Source organism: Pituophis catenifer, unplaced genomic scaffold (genome assembly GCF_029215685.1).
Source record: "Pituophis catenifer annectens isolate HBS135680 unplaced genomic scaffold, rPitCat1.0.hap2 SCAF_7, whole genome shotgun sequence".
Lineage (NCBI taxonomy): Eukaryota > Metazoa > Chordata > Lepidosauria > Squamata > Colubridae > Pituophis > Pituophis catenifer.
Window position 1 is genome coordinate 3,668,369 of NW_027256887.1, and position 13,306 is coordinate 3,681,674.

A 13,306-nucleotide genomic window follows, 5' to 3' on the forward strand; every position below is an offset into this window, starting at 1 on the left:
TTCCAAGGAAACCGAGAAAGTCCACCTGCTTCTTGAAAAAAGGACCTTTGGGAGCTCTCTGACACCATCCAACATCCACATCTGTCTGGCCCAGACGGAAGAACTCGATAGGTGGATAAAAAAATACCAAATGCCGGTCTGAACATCTGGCTGACTGTGTGTGACGAACCATAAAATAATAAGCTGCCATAAGCCACGTTGAACTCTGTCTTGCTGAGACGAGTCCTTCTACCAAGGACTTCTCCCTTCAGCCTCCCTCTGGGAAAAATATTGCTTCTCAAAGCCCAGAAATACAGAGAAATCCTTGTGAATAGCTGTGCAATCATGCAGGATTTTATTAAAACGATAAAGTCGAGGCTCTTGATAACGCAGCCCAAGCCAGGCCAAAAAATCACAGACACAGTTCCAAATAACACACAGCTTGTGTAATTCGCTTCTGATTCCTACCTGAATCCGCTTTTTGGTTTTAATACCTGTTTACAGTTTGTGGCAATATACGGTGGAATGGCTTGCCTCCAGAAGTTGTTGGTGCTCCATCTCTTTTAAGAAGAAGAGCCTTGGTAGCACAGTGGACTAATGCACTGTTATTAACATCTGCTGCTTGCAATTACTGCAAGTTCAAATCCCACCAGGCTCAAGGTTGTCTCAGTGCCATTTGCGGTCAGTAAAGAAATGGTTGCAAGTCAAGGGCTACCGGTAAAAATTACAGCTACCTAGAATTAATTTTTTTTTTTAATTTGATTTATATGCCGCCCTTCTCCGAAGACTCAGGGCGGCTTACAATGTGCTCAGCAATAGCCTTCATCCTTTTGTATATTTATACAAAGTCAGCTTATTGCCCCCACAAACTGGGTCCTCAATTTACCTACCTTAGAAAGGATGGAAGGCTGAGTCAACCTTGAGCCTTGGCGAGATTCGAACCCTGCAATAATTGCAGGCAGCTGGTCTTAATAAGCTTAATAACAGGGTGCCTTAAACCCCTGTACTACCAATTTAAATATATGGAAACAGCAAAACCTCTCCCTGTGGATTTTGTGGGTTCTTTGATTCTGGAAGTGTTTAAGAAGAGCCAAATCTCACAGGGGACTTAATTGGTTTTCCCGGATAGCTGAGAAAGTTAGTTTAGATGGCATTTACATGGCCTCGGTGGTGCAGTGGTTAGGGTGCAGTACTGCAGGCTACTTCTGCTGACTGCCGGCTGACTGCAATTTGGCAGTTCGAATCTCGCCAGGCTCAAGGTGGACTCAGCCTTCCATCCTTCCGAGGTGGGTAAAATGGGGACCCAAATTGTTGGGGGCAAGAGGCTGATTCTGTAAACCACTTAGAGAGGCTGTAAAGCGGTATATAAATTTAAGTGCTATTGCTATTGCTATCTATCTATCTATCATCTATCTATCTATCTATCTATCTATCTATCTATCTATCTATCTATCATCTATCTATCATCTATCTATCTATCTATCATCTATCATCTATCATCTATCTCAGGTTGACTCAGCCTTCCAATCTTCCAAAGTGGGTAAAATCTTTCGCCATGCCCTTAAGACCTTACTGTTTCAACAGGCTGGACTAGCTTAAAATAACGAATTTTAATGGGTGTTTTAGTTTTTAGTTTTTTAATATAAGGGCCAAATTGTTTAATATGTTTTAAACTGTTTTTAAATTTTATGGAGATATGTTGTTTTATTGTGGCTGTGCACTGCCCTGAGTCCCTCGGGAGAAGGGCGGTATAAAAATTTAAAAAATAAATAAACAAACAAACAAACAAACAAACAAACAAATAAATAAATAAATAAATAAATAAAATGAGGACCCAGATTGTTGGGGGCAATATGCTGGCTCTGTAAATTGCTTAGAGAGGGCTGCAAAGCACTGTGAAGCGTTATATAAGTGGTATTGCTATTGCAATATTTTCCTTCCTTTCTCTCCCTCTTCCTTGCTCTCTCCCTCGATATATAAGCAGTATATAAATCTAAGTGCTATTGCTATTGCTCCCTTCCAACTACATGACTCTTTTCCTAGTATGAATTACTTTGACAGCTTATTTTTCCAAAGCACCTGAATGCAGGACAAGAAGCAATGGATGGAAATTAATTATGGAGAGAAGCAATCTAGAACTAAGGAGGAATTTCCTAACAGTGAGAACAATGAATCAGTGGAACGACTTGCCTCCAGAAGTTGTAAATGCTCCAACACTGGAAGTTTTTAAGAAGATGTTGGATAACCATTTGTCTGAAGTGGTGTAGGGTTTCCTGCCTAAGAAGGGGGTTGGACTAGAAGACCTCCAAGGTCCCTTCCAACTCTGTTATTTTGTTATTCTGAATCTTTGCCAGTTTCTCCCTGGCTAGTTGGAACAGTTCTACGAAAAGCTGATGAATAAATTCAAGGTTTTTTTTTTCTCTCTCCCTCTCTACCGTCCTTACGAAAAGGCTGCAGAGAAGTAGCGTTGAGGTGGCCTACAAAACTTTCTGCTGGAGGAAATCAGGAAATGTGTGTATTTGCGCTACGGAAATTAAGGGCTTTGAATGGACGTTTTCACTTTCCTCCAACCAGCCGCCCAAACCCTATTGTGGGCTGCCAATGTTCCTCCATTGTTGTTCCGCTTTGAACAACAACAAAACAACCCTCTTACATAAACCCATTTGCATGCATCTGATGTTCGAGCGAAGCACTTAGTGGCATGGTATTATCCATTAACACTCTCTCACCACCATAAAAAGAAGAAAAGCCGTAAAAATAAATGTTATCCAAAATCACCATGCTAACTGATGAAAGAAGGGTTTCTTAGCACGGTGATTTTGGATAACGTCACAGGTGCTCTTCTGTTGAAGCAGAAGCAAAAAAAAGCAGGAGTCTCATCCGAGTTTTATCTTAATTCTTCCCCCCCTCCTTTTTTTTTTTTTTTGGCTTTGGATAAAATTTTGCAAATCTTTTGCAAGGAAACTATTCCTTGAAGAAAAGGGATGCAGTGGCTCAGTGGCTAGGACACTGAGCTTGTCAATCGAAAGGTCGACAGTTCAGCGGTTTGAATCCCTAGTGCCGTGTAATGGGGTGAGCTCCCGTGACTTGTCCCACCTTCTGCCAACCTAGCAGTTTGAAAGCACGTAAAAAATGAAAGTAGAAAAATAGGGACCCCCTTTGGTGGAAAGGTAACAGCGTTCCATGCGCCTTTGGCATTGAGTCATGCCGGCCACATGACCACGGAGACGTCTTCATACAGCGCTGGCTCTTTGGCTTTGAAACGGAGATGAGCAACACCCCCTAGAGTCGGGAACGATTAGCACATATGTGCGAGGGGAACCTTTACCTTTACTTTTAAGTAGAGAGTCGCTAAACAGCTGCCCTTAATCTGTTGCATTTTGGGTGCGATGCATTCTAACTCCTACGACTTGTAATCCGGAATGATACACTCAGATTTATTTGAAATTCAACCAGAGACCATCCGTGTTGAGAAAGGATTGGTCTGCTATACCAAAGGGATCTATCAAATGTATTGATTTACATATTTATTACTTGCTCTGCAAAGTCTCGACTTTAGGACAAATTCTCCGAATCCATTTATATTTAAAAAGAGTAACTAGGTAACTTCAATTTACGACAGAGGTGGTATTCAGCCGGTTCAGACCGGTTTGCCCAAACCGGTAGTGGAAATCATGGGTGTGGGCCCACCCACCCGCCTCGGCTCTTTGCCATCCCATTTATGGATGTTTTTGAGGCCAGGCACATGCACGGAAGGCCGGACACATGTGCAGAAGGCCAGGCGCATGCACAGAAGGCCGGGCGCATGCACAAAAGGCCGGGCGCATGCGTGGACTGACATTTGCGAACCGGGAGGGAAAATAAGTGACTTACAGCCACAATTGAGCCAAAAGTTTTGGTTGTTGAGTGAGAAACTTATTAAGTGAATTTCACCCCATTTTACAACTTTTCTTGCTGCAGCGGTTAAGCGAATCACTTCAGTTGATAAGCGAACAGCACCGTTGTTAAGCGAGTCTGGCTTCCCCCTTGATTTTGCAGATCAGAAGGATGCAAAAGGGAATTGTGTGACTATTGTGACACAGCAACGGTCATAAATAAGAACCAGTTGCCAAGCATCTGAAATTTTATTGTATGATTGTGGGGGTGCCACAAAAGTTGTAAGTGTGGCCATAAGTCACTTTTTTCAGGGCCGTGGTAACTTTGAACGGTCACTAAATGAAGAGTCATAAGTGGAGGATTACCTGTTTAAGGTTTGTTGAATTGGGCACAATGTCATAATAATAAAAAAAAATCAAATGCATTATAATAACTGCTACTGCTGGAGACAGGAAAGGGAAGAAAAATTCCTTCTTTACAAGCTTTCAGAGGGCGTCTTCCCATTTTGAAAATGAGAAACAAGATGCACGTGAGGTGATTTATTTCGGATGTCTGGATTCATTTATCTCTTACATTATATATCATGATTCCTCGGGGACTTCCTACTGTTTTCCTTTCCTTGTTGTTTCTTAGTTCTTAGTTTTTCTTTCCCCCTTTAGGCTTTTCATTTACTAGGGCTAAATTAACTGTGATCTAACATAAATAACTATGATTTAATGGAACAAACAGAAAAAGTTACTATATTTATGGAAGTTACTTACCAAGCACATCTAAATTATATTAAAGTAACTAAAATGCTTTACAGTTCCCCGAGGCAGGTCACAATGTTTCAGCACCCCTAATGTTTGGGAATTGAAAGCTGGAAATTTTGACAAGTTTATGAACGATGACTTATCACTTTGTTGTTGTATGTCTGGACACTGAGAGCTTATGCAGCGGAGACAAATATCTTGTGTGTCCAATCGCATTTGGTCAATAAAGAATTCTCTATTCATCCCCTGTTCTGTTCTGTTCTGTTCTGCTCTATTCTGCTCTGTTCTACTCTTATTCTACTCTACTCTACTCTACTCTACTCTACTCTACTCTACTCTACTCTACTCTACTCTACTCTACATTCCATTCCATTCCATTCCACTCCATTCCATTCCATTCCATTCCCTGTTCTGTTCTGTTTTGTTCCGTTCCGTTCCATTCCATTCCATTCCATTCCCTACTCTACTCTACTCTACTCTACTCTACTCTACTCTACTCTACTCTACTCTACTCTACTCTACTCTACTTTTACTCTTACTCTTACTCTTACTCTTATTCTATTCTATATTCTTCATTCCATTCCATTCCCTGTTCTGTTCTGTTCCAGTCCAGTCCAGTCCAATCCATTCCTTATTTTTTTCTATTTTCATTCCATTCCCTGTTCTGTTCTGTTCTGTTCTGTTCTGTTCTGTTCTGTTCTGCTCTGCTCTGCTCTGCTCTGCTCTATTCTATTCTATTCTATTCTATTCTATTCTATTCTATTCTATTCTATTCTCAGTTTGGAAGCTGAAAGAAAATCAGATTCTCGGTGTCGTTTATTGCTTGAAGCTTTATCTATCCCCTAAGAGCAGAAAGTTTGTTCCAAAACTAAAGGTTGCCCTATCTCTGAACCTGTGAGAATCTGCTATGTCCATATTTCCGTTCTTCCGTCTATTTTGGGGTCTTCTTTTGGACCTCCATTCTGCTGCCTCGTGAAAATCTTCGGAGCGTAAGGCACACAGTCTTTGCCAAACCGTTCGGCCGCCCCATGCTATGTGATTCACAGTTGAAAAGAGGTTACTTTTATTGTGGCGTTTTGGAAACGGTCTGCTTTGTAGTTCCTGGGAAGCTTAACGGGGATCCTTCAAGTAGAAGGATCAATAATGCAGACAAGCTCATCTGGAAAAAGGAAGTAGGCCTCCCTTTATCGATCTTCGTTTGCAAGTAACAGGCGCAGGAGGGTGTTAAACTCTTAGTTCAGCCAAGACGTCGTGAAGCTTGGCGACTTTAAATGGAAACACTTTAGGGTATTCACCTCACTCCTCAGTTCTTTCTTTCCTATTTATGATAGCTCCATGACAAATTGGCCTGGGTCTGAAGAGGAGCTTCAGGCAGACACTTGGGGGGAAAAAACTTTCTGAGGTAATCTCTAAATTAGCTTCTGTTTATAGGGCCACGCTTTAGCCCAAGAAATCCTTGTCGAAAGTCAAATTATATCGAGGGAAAGAATGCCCCTTTATGGTGATGGAGGGGTTTCGATTTTATAGATCGTTTTTAGTGGACGTCACTGAATTCTGTACAACATTTGACACAGGGGAGGGGCTGCTGGGGGTTCGCAGGGGTTCGGGAGAACCCCTAGCTAAAATTCCGTGCAGTTTGGAGAACCCCCAAATCCCACTCCTGGCTGGTCCCGCCCATCCCGCCACTCCCAGGAGTCCCCACGTGGCCCGTTTTGGATGCAGGCAAGTGCAGGGTGTGTGCTGAGGCTTGGGAAGGCCGGAAACAGGCCCATTTCTGGCCTCTAGAGTGACACCACAGGGGAGGGACATTGTGGTGCTTCCGACTCAACCCCAATTTGCAAACCGTTCTCGAATCGTTACCCATAGGAACCCAATGAGTCACTTTTCAAACGAAGACCAGATGCATCTTTTGCTGCGAAGGCTTCCTTTCAGTGGTGGGTTGCTCCTGGTTCAGCCCGGTTCGGGTGAGCCAATAGTGGTGATGATGTGATGTGAGCGAACCGGTTCTCTATGACTGTGAGCTGGGCCCTCCTACACACCCGTGCATTATACCTACCTTTATTTGTTGTTTTTTAGCCCAGCTGATAGGTGCGGCAGAGTGGATTGAGCGCCTCAGCTGGGCAGAAATCTAATGCATGGGCCCGGGATACTTGCAGGACTACCTCCTACCAGCCTCCCACCGCCCAGTGCGTTCACATAGAGCTGCCCTCCTCCGGGTGCTGTCGGCCAGACAATGTCGGCTGGCGACCCCCAGGATGAGGGCGTTCTCTGTGGCCGCACTGACCCTCTGGAATGGGTTACCCACTGAGCTCCGGACGGCTCCTGATCTCCACACTTTCTGCGCTGGCCTGAAGACATGGCTGTTCCAGCAAACTCCCTGATCAACTACGAGGTTTTAATTTTGGGGATTTTAATTTTTATATTGGTTTTAGGTGTTATTGTTGTTGTTTTATTTGTGTGAGCTGCCCCGAGTCCTTCAGGAGAAGGGCGGCATATAAATTTTAATAATAAATGAATAATGTGCTTGCATGGAGCACAAGTTCACGCAATCGCGCGCAAAGAGAAATGGTGGTAACACCAGTTGAAACCCACCCCTGCTTCCTTTCCTGATGACACTGTGGAAAAGAAAAGCCATCAAGAGGGAGTTGAGTTGGGCAGAGGATGGGATTAACCATTCCAATCAGAGGAACGAAATCTACCCAACAGAGGGCCCGCTTCTTTGTCGTACGAATGCCGGGAAGTCATCGAACTGAAGTTCTGAACTTCAAATGACTCAGGAAAGTGTCTTCATAAAGGCAGCCGCAGGAGGCCGAAGCTAAGAAAGGAACGGTTGTCGTAAGTCGGCAACCATTTGCATAATGTGCAGCTGAAACAAAGCCCTGGAGAAGTCCGATTTCACGGCAATCACAAAAGGAAAGAAATCCGTAGAGGGAAAAAGGTTTCCATGGGCAAGCGATTCATGAATGAAAGTTGGCTTTATTAAAAGGGAAGAAACGTTTATGGAGACCTAAAAGCCATTGGGAATCATACACAGGGCAGGCTTAATTCTTCTTGTTGTTGTTGTGCCATATCCGTAATCGGATATGTTGGCAATCCTATTTTTGTCAACAGCCGTATGAAAAAGTGCTGCTGAGTTTTGTCCAAACCAGTCCCTTAGGTTAGAGTAGAAGAATAGAATAGAGCTGGAAGGGACCTTGGAGGTCTTCTAGTCCAGCCCCCAAGCAGGAAACCTATACCATTTCAGACAAATAGTTGTTCAGTCTCTTCTTAAAAGCCTCCAGTGAAGGAGCACCCACAACTTCTGGAGGCAAGTCATTCCACTGATTAATTGTTCTGTCAGAAAATTTCTCCTTATTTCTAGATGGATTTTCTCCTTGGTTAGTTTCCATCTGTTGCTTCTTGTCCTGCCTTCAGGTGCTTTGGAGAAGAGGTTGACCCCCTCTTCTTCGTGGCAGCCGCTCAAATATTGGAACACTGCTATAGTGTCACCCCCTAGAGGGACGTGGTGGCTCAGTGGCTCTAAGACGCTGAGCTTGTCGATCGAAAGGTCGGCAGTTCGGCGGTTCGAATCCTTAGTGCCGCGTAACGGGGTGAGCTCCCGTGACTTGTCCCAGCTTCTGCCAACCTAGCAGTTCGAAAGCAGGTAAAAAATGCAAGTAGAAAAATAGGGACCACCTTTGGTGGGAAGGTAACAGCGTTCCGTGCGTCTTTGGCATTGAGTCATGCCGGCCACATGACCACGGAGATGTCTTCGGACAGCACTGGCTCTTTGGCTTTGAAACGGAGATGAGCACCGCCCCCCTAGAGTCGGGAACGACTAGCACATATATGCGAGGGGAACCTTTACCTTTATCTTTTGTATTGTCCCTCCTAGACCTGAAGACTTGGCTGTTCAAACAAATAGGCTGACTCTGATTCCGGGTTTTATTATTTACTATTAATTAATTATTTGGTTTAAAATGGGATTTTATTGTACTTGTTTCTTAACTTGTGTTCGCCACCCTGAGTCCTTCAGGAGAATGGCGGCATATAAATACATGTAATAAATAAATAAATAAATAGTTACCCCTTGCAGTTTTTGCTCTCTGCCCCTGCCTACTATAATCTGTAAATTCATTTGGCAGGAATGCCAATGAAGGGAGAAGACCTGTTGTGTAAAATGGATTTCTATTTAATTAACTCTTTATCCAGACCAACATTCTGGTAATTTTCAGTTTCGGCAGGAAACTGTAAGGTCTTATTTTGAATCGTGCAAGATGCAAGTACTCGATTCAATATTTTATGAAGGAGCTGCAGCAAAGAATTTAAGAAAACATTTCCAGCTGGGTAAATGCTTTTGGATTTTATTTAACCAAGGTTGGAATACAGTTTGGGGGAAAAAAATAATGTGAAACCAGTGATAATATTCCTTTAATCAAATCTAAATGGAATGCAATGTTTAGATGTGGAGCCCAGTAAAACTCAGGTACAACTATTGCATGAAAGCTGAAATAATAAATCGGTATTTTGATATATCCCTGATGCCTGAGCTGTATTTGCCTTGCAGTGGGAAAGTAAACATAATACTGTGAAATAAAGCAGTATCTGTTGAAGATGCTCCACTTGGAGTCACTAAAGAGAGGGGAGAGGAGGGGAGGGGAGGGGAGGGGAGGGGAGGGGAGGAAAGGAAAGGAAAGGAAAGGAAAGGAAAGGAAAGGAAAGGAAAGGAAAGGAAAGGAAAGGAAAGGAAAGGAAAGGAAAGGAAATTGTGGGAAGGGGAGGGGAGGGAAGGGAAGGGAAGGGAAGGAAAGGAAAGGAAAGGAAAGGAAAGGAAAGGAAAGGAAAGGAAAGGAAAGGAAAGGAAAGGAAAGGAAAGGAAAGGAAAGGAAAGGAAAGGAAAGGAAAGGAAAGGAAATTGTGGGAAGGGGAGGGGAGGGAAGGGAAGGAAAGGAAAGGAGGGGCGAGGAGAAAGGGAGGGAGAAGGAGGGAGAGGGAGGGAGGAGGAAGAGGAGAAAGGGATGGAGAGAGAGAGAGAGAGAGAGAGAGAGAGAGAAAGAAGGAAGGAAGGAAGGAAGGAAGGAAGGAAGGAAGGAAGAAAGAAAGAAAGAAAGAAAGAAAGAAAGAAAGAAAGAAAGAAAGAAAGAAAGAAAGAAAGAAAGAGTAACCCCCTGATGAGATAGGAGGCAAATAAATTAAACAAAACAGATAAATAAATCTTCTTGTTGATTTCAGAATTGTTGTGAATAAGACACCCAGCGAAGAAGCGGAGACTTACTCATGTAGAGGCATTCCTCCAAAGCCAACATGGCAACTGGGCAACATGTGTCCCCCTTTTTCATGTGCGTGCTGTGTTCAGTGGGGTAGGCCTCACTAGGAACTCCTAGCCATGACCCCCGACCCGTGAATGCTGGTGTACTCATCATATTAGCAAATATATGAAACCTGGACTTAACTCTAGTTGAATCAGAGTGAGCTCTGAGCAGTCATCGGTAAACTGAATTGTGAAGGGTGCAACCAGAACAATATTTTGCTTCCTCGCGTATCGTGTTTACAAAGCTGGTCGCAATGCTTTTTTTTTTTTTTCTAGTTGTCTATTGCAAGTTTTGGCTATTCTGGGGTACCCAGGTGGTCCTCCACTTACGACCACAGTTGAGCCCAAAATTTCTGTGGCTAAACGAGACATTTGTGAAGTGAGCTTTGCCCCCATTTTGCAACTTTCCTTGACACCGTTGTTAAGCAAAATCACTGCGGTTGTTAAGTAAGTAACCTGGTTGTTAAGCGAATCTGGATTTCCCCTTTGACTTGGCTTGTCGGAATGTCGTAATAGAGGTTCACGTAACCCCGGGACACTGCAACCGTCATAAATGTGAGGCAAAGTGTCTAAATTTTGATCATGGGTCTGTGCAATGGTTGTAAGTGTGAGAAACGGTCATAAGTCGCTTTTTTTCAGTGCTCTTGCAATGGTCACTAAACCAACTGTTGTAAGTTGAGGCTACCTGTATGTCTAAGATCTATGAAACCTCATTTCTGAATAGACAGGGGTTGTACGAATGGGCTATTATCCTTCTACAGTGACGAAGGCTTTCCTAATTTCCATGGGCAAAAGACTCACAAATGAACCACTTCGGTCTGGGGCAGAGACAACCAAAAATATTTACTTTTCTTTGGCAGTTTTGCAGTCAGTTTCTTGCACATTTCATGGCAAAGCCATTTTCAATGGGATGGGATGGGATGGGATGGGATGGGATGGGATGGGATGGGATGGAATAGGAGAGGAGAGGAGAGGAGAGGAGTGGAGTGGAGTGGAGTGGAGTGGAGTGGAGTGGAGTGGAGTGGAGTAGAGTAGAGTAGAGTAGAGTAGAGTAGAGTAGAGTAGAGTAGAAGGGTAGGGTAGGGTAGGGTAGGGTAGGGTAGGGTAGAATAGAATAGAATAGAATAGAATAGAATAGAATAGAATAGAATAGAATAGAATAGAATAGAATAGAATAGAATAGAATAGAATAGATGGCATAGGATGGGACGGAACAGAACAGAACGGAACAGAACAGAACAGAACAGCACAACTTTATTGTCACTTTGAATGTACACTAATCAGCATACATTAAAATAAATTTTCATTGCATACAGCTCTCAAAAAGTCACCAACTCCAATACACATTACATCAATACGACAAAGTAAATAAGTAAATACAAAAGTATACATATGTCCACATACACACATATATGTGACACAGAGAAACAGCACAGTCTAGTTCGGATGTTTACATACACATGGCGAGAAAAAAGAATCCTGAGAGTTTACAAGATGGATGGCCTAAGGAACAAAGTTGTTCCAGAATCTGGTAGCCCTGCTATAGCTACTTTGAAACCTCCTCCCCAGAGGGGAGCAACAGAAACAGGCCGTAAAGTGGGTGTGTGGGGTCCCTAACAATGCTTCGAGGTCTAAGCTCATAGTGCTTATAAGCAGTATCCTGAATGACGGGAAGCCAGCTTCCTATAATCTTCTCCACTGTCCTCACCACTCTCTGTAGGGATTTTCTATCTGAGGCACTGCGGCCGCCAAACCAAACAGGGACGCAGTTTGTTAAGATGCTTTCAATCGTGCCTCTGTAAAAAATGGCCAGGACGGAAAGAGAAAGATGTGTTCTCCTCATCCGGCGCAGGCCATTGCAGGCACTGGTTGGCACACTTCACTGTGGTATATGTCTAAAATTTGGCATTGGTTCTGAGCTCTCCTGTTGACTTTTTTTAAATTTTTTTTAGAAATCATGACATCCCTTGCTCTATGTCTTAACAAGCCTTCCTCTTTCTTTGTTTCTTTTTCTGTTCAGAATTACCCTACGGCTGGGAGAAAATTGACGATCCCATCTATGGCACTTATTATGTGGAGTAAGTTTTTCAAACCATTATTAATTGCCTGTTAATCCTGTATCAATTGTGGTTCAGGTCCCATGTGGCACTTCAGGTCAAAAAGAAAGCAGTCCATGGTGGGTTTTCTTAAGATGGGACAGAAAATAGAAGGCCCAACTGAAGAAAAAAAGTAACACAATATAATCCTTGAATTACGACCACAATGGCGCCTCAAATTTCCGTTGCTAAGCAAGACGGTTGTTCAGTGAGTTTTGACCCATTTTTCTTGCCACAGTTGTTAAGTGAATCACTGAGTGGTGCGGTGGCCTAGAGGTGGAGCTCTCGCCTCACAATCAGGAGGCTGTGAGTTCGATCCTAGGTAGAGGCAGATACTTCTCTCTCTGGGCACACTGAGAATGTATCTGCTGGAAAAAAAAAAACTCCGCATTGGTGACAGGAAAGGCATCCGGCCAGTAAGCACTCAGCTCCATTCAGTTGCCCAGACTCCACCCCGCAAGGGATTATGGGGTTGTTAAAAGAGGATGGTTGTTAAGTGAATCACTGCATTAAGTTAGTAACATGGTTGTTAAGTGAATCTGGCTTCCCCATTGACTTTGCTTGTCAGAAGGTCGCCAAAGGGGGTCACATGACCCTGGGGACACCGCAACTGTCATAAATGTGAATCAGTTGCCAAGCATCTGAATTTTGATCATGTGACCATGGGGTGCTGCAATGGTCATAAGTGTTAAAAATAGTTATAGGTCACTTTTTTCATTGGTAACTTCAAATGGTCACTTAAACGAATGGTTGTATGTAGAACAGGGGTGTCAGGCGCAAGGTCCATGTGGTTAGATCCGGCCTACGGGGCTCTCCTGGTCTACCCAATGCGAAGAGGAAAGATTGGCCTAGCGTGGTTTCGGCCCAGTCTACCCAATGTGAAAAGGAAACCCAAGCAATTTGGGGAGTGGCGTCAAGCTGGCCACACCCACCCAGTTGGCCACACCCACCCAGTCAGCCATGCCTCCCTCCACGCCAGTGGTGGAATTCAAATTTTTTTACTACCAGTTCTGTGGGCATGGCTTGGTGGGTGTGGTGTGGCTTGGTGGGCGTGGCTTGGTGGGCATGGCAGGGGAAGGATACTGCAAAATCTCCATTCCCTCCTCACTCCTTGGAGAAGGATGTTGAAAATTTCCATTCCCACCCCACTCTGGGGCCAGCCAGACGTGGTATTTGCTGGTTCTCCGAACTACTCAAAATTTCCGCTACCGGTTCTCCAGAACCTGTTAGAACCTGCTAAATAGCACCCCTGCTCCATATCCCTTGAAGTCAACCATAGCCCTCATGCGGCCCTCAATGAAATTGAGTTTGAC

The 13,306-nt window shown here is 43.8% G+C and overlaps 1 protein-coding gene across 1 annotated transcript in view; it reads left to right on the forward strand.

The window, feature by feature from the left end:
- Positions 1 to 13,306, forward strand: part of MAGI2 (membrane associated guanylate kinase, WW and PDZ domain containing 2) — a 265,689-nt gene that overhangs the window by 98,664 nt on the left and 153,719 nt on the right. The window contains exon 6 of the mRNA XM_070946864.1: positions 11,918 to 11,975. Within this exon, the coding sequence (XP_070802965.1) occupies positions 11,918 to 11,975 (58 nt within the window). The remainder of the gene's footprint in view (positions 1 to 11,917; positions 11,976 to 13,306) is intronic.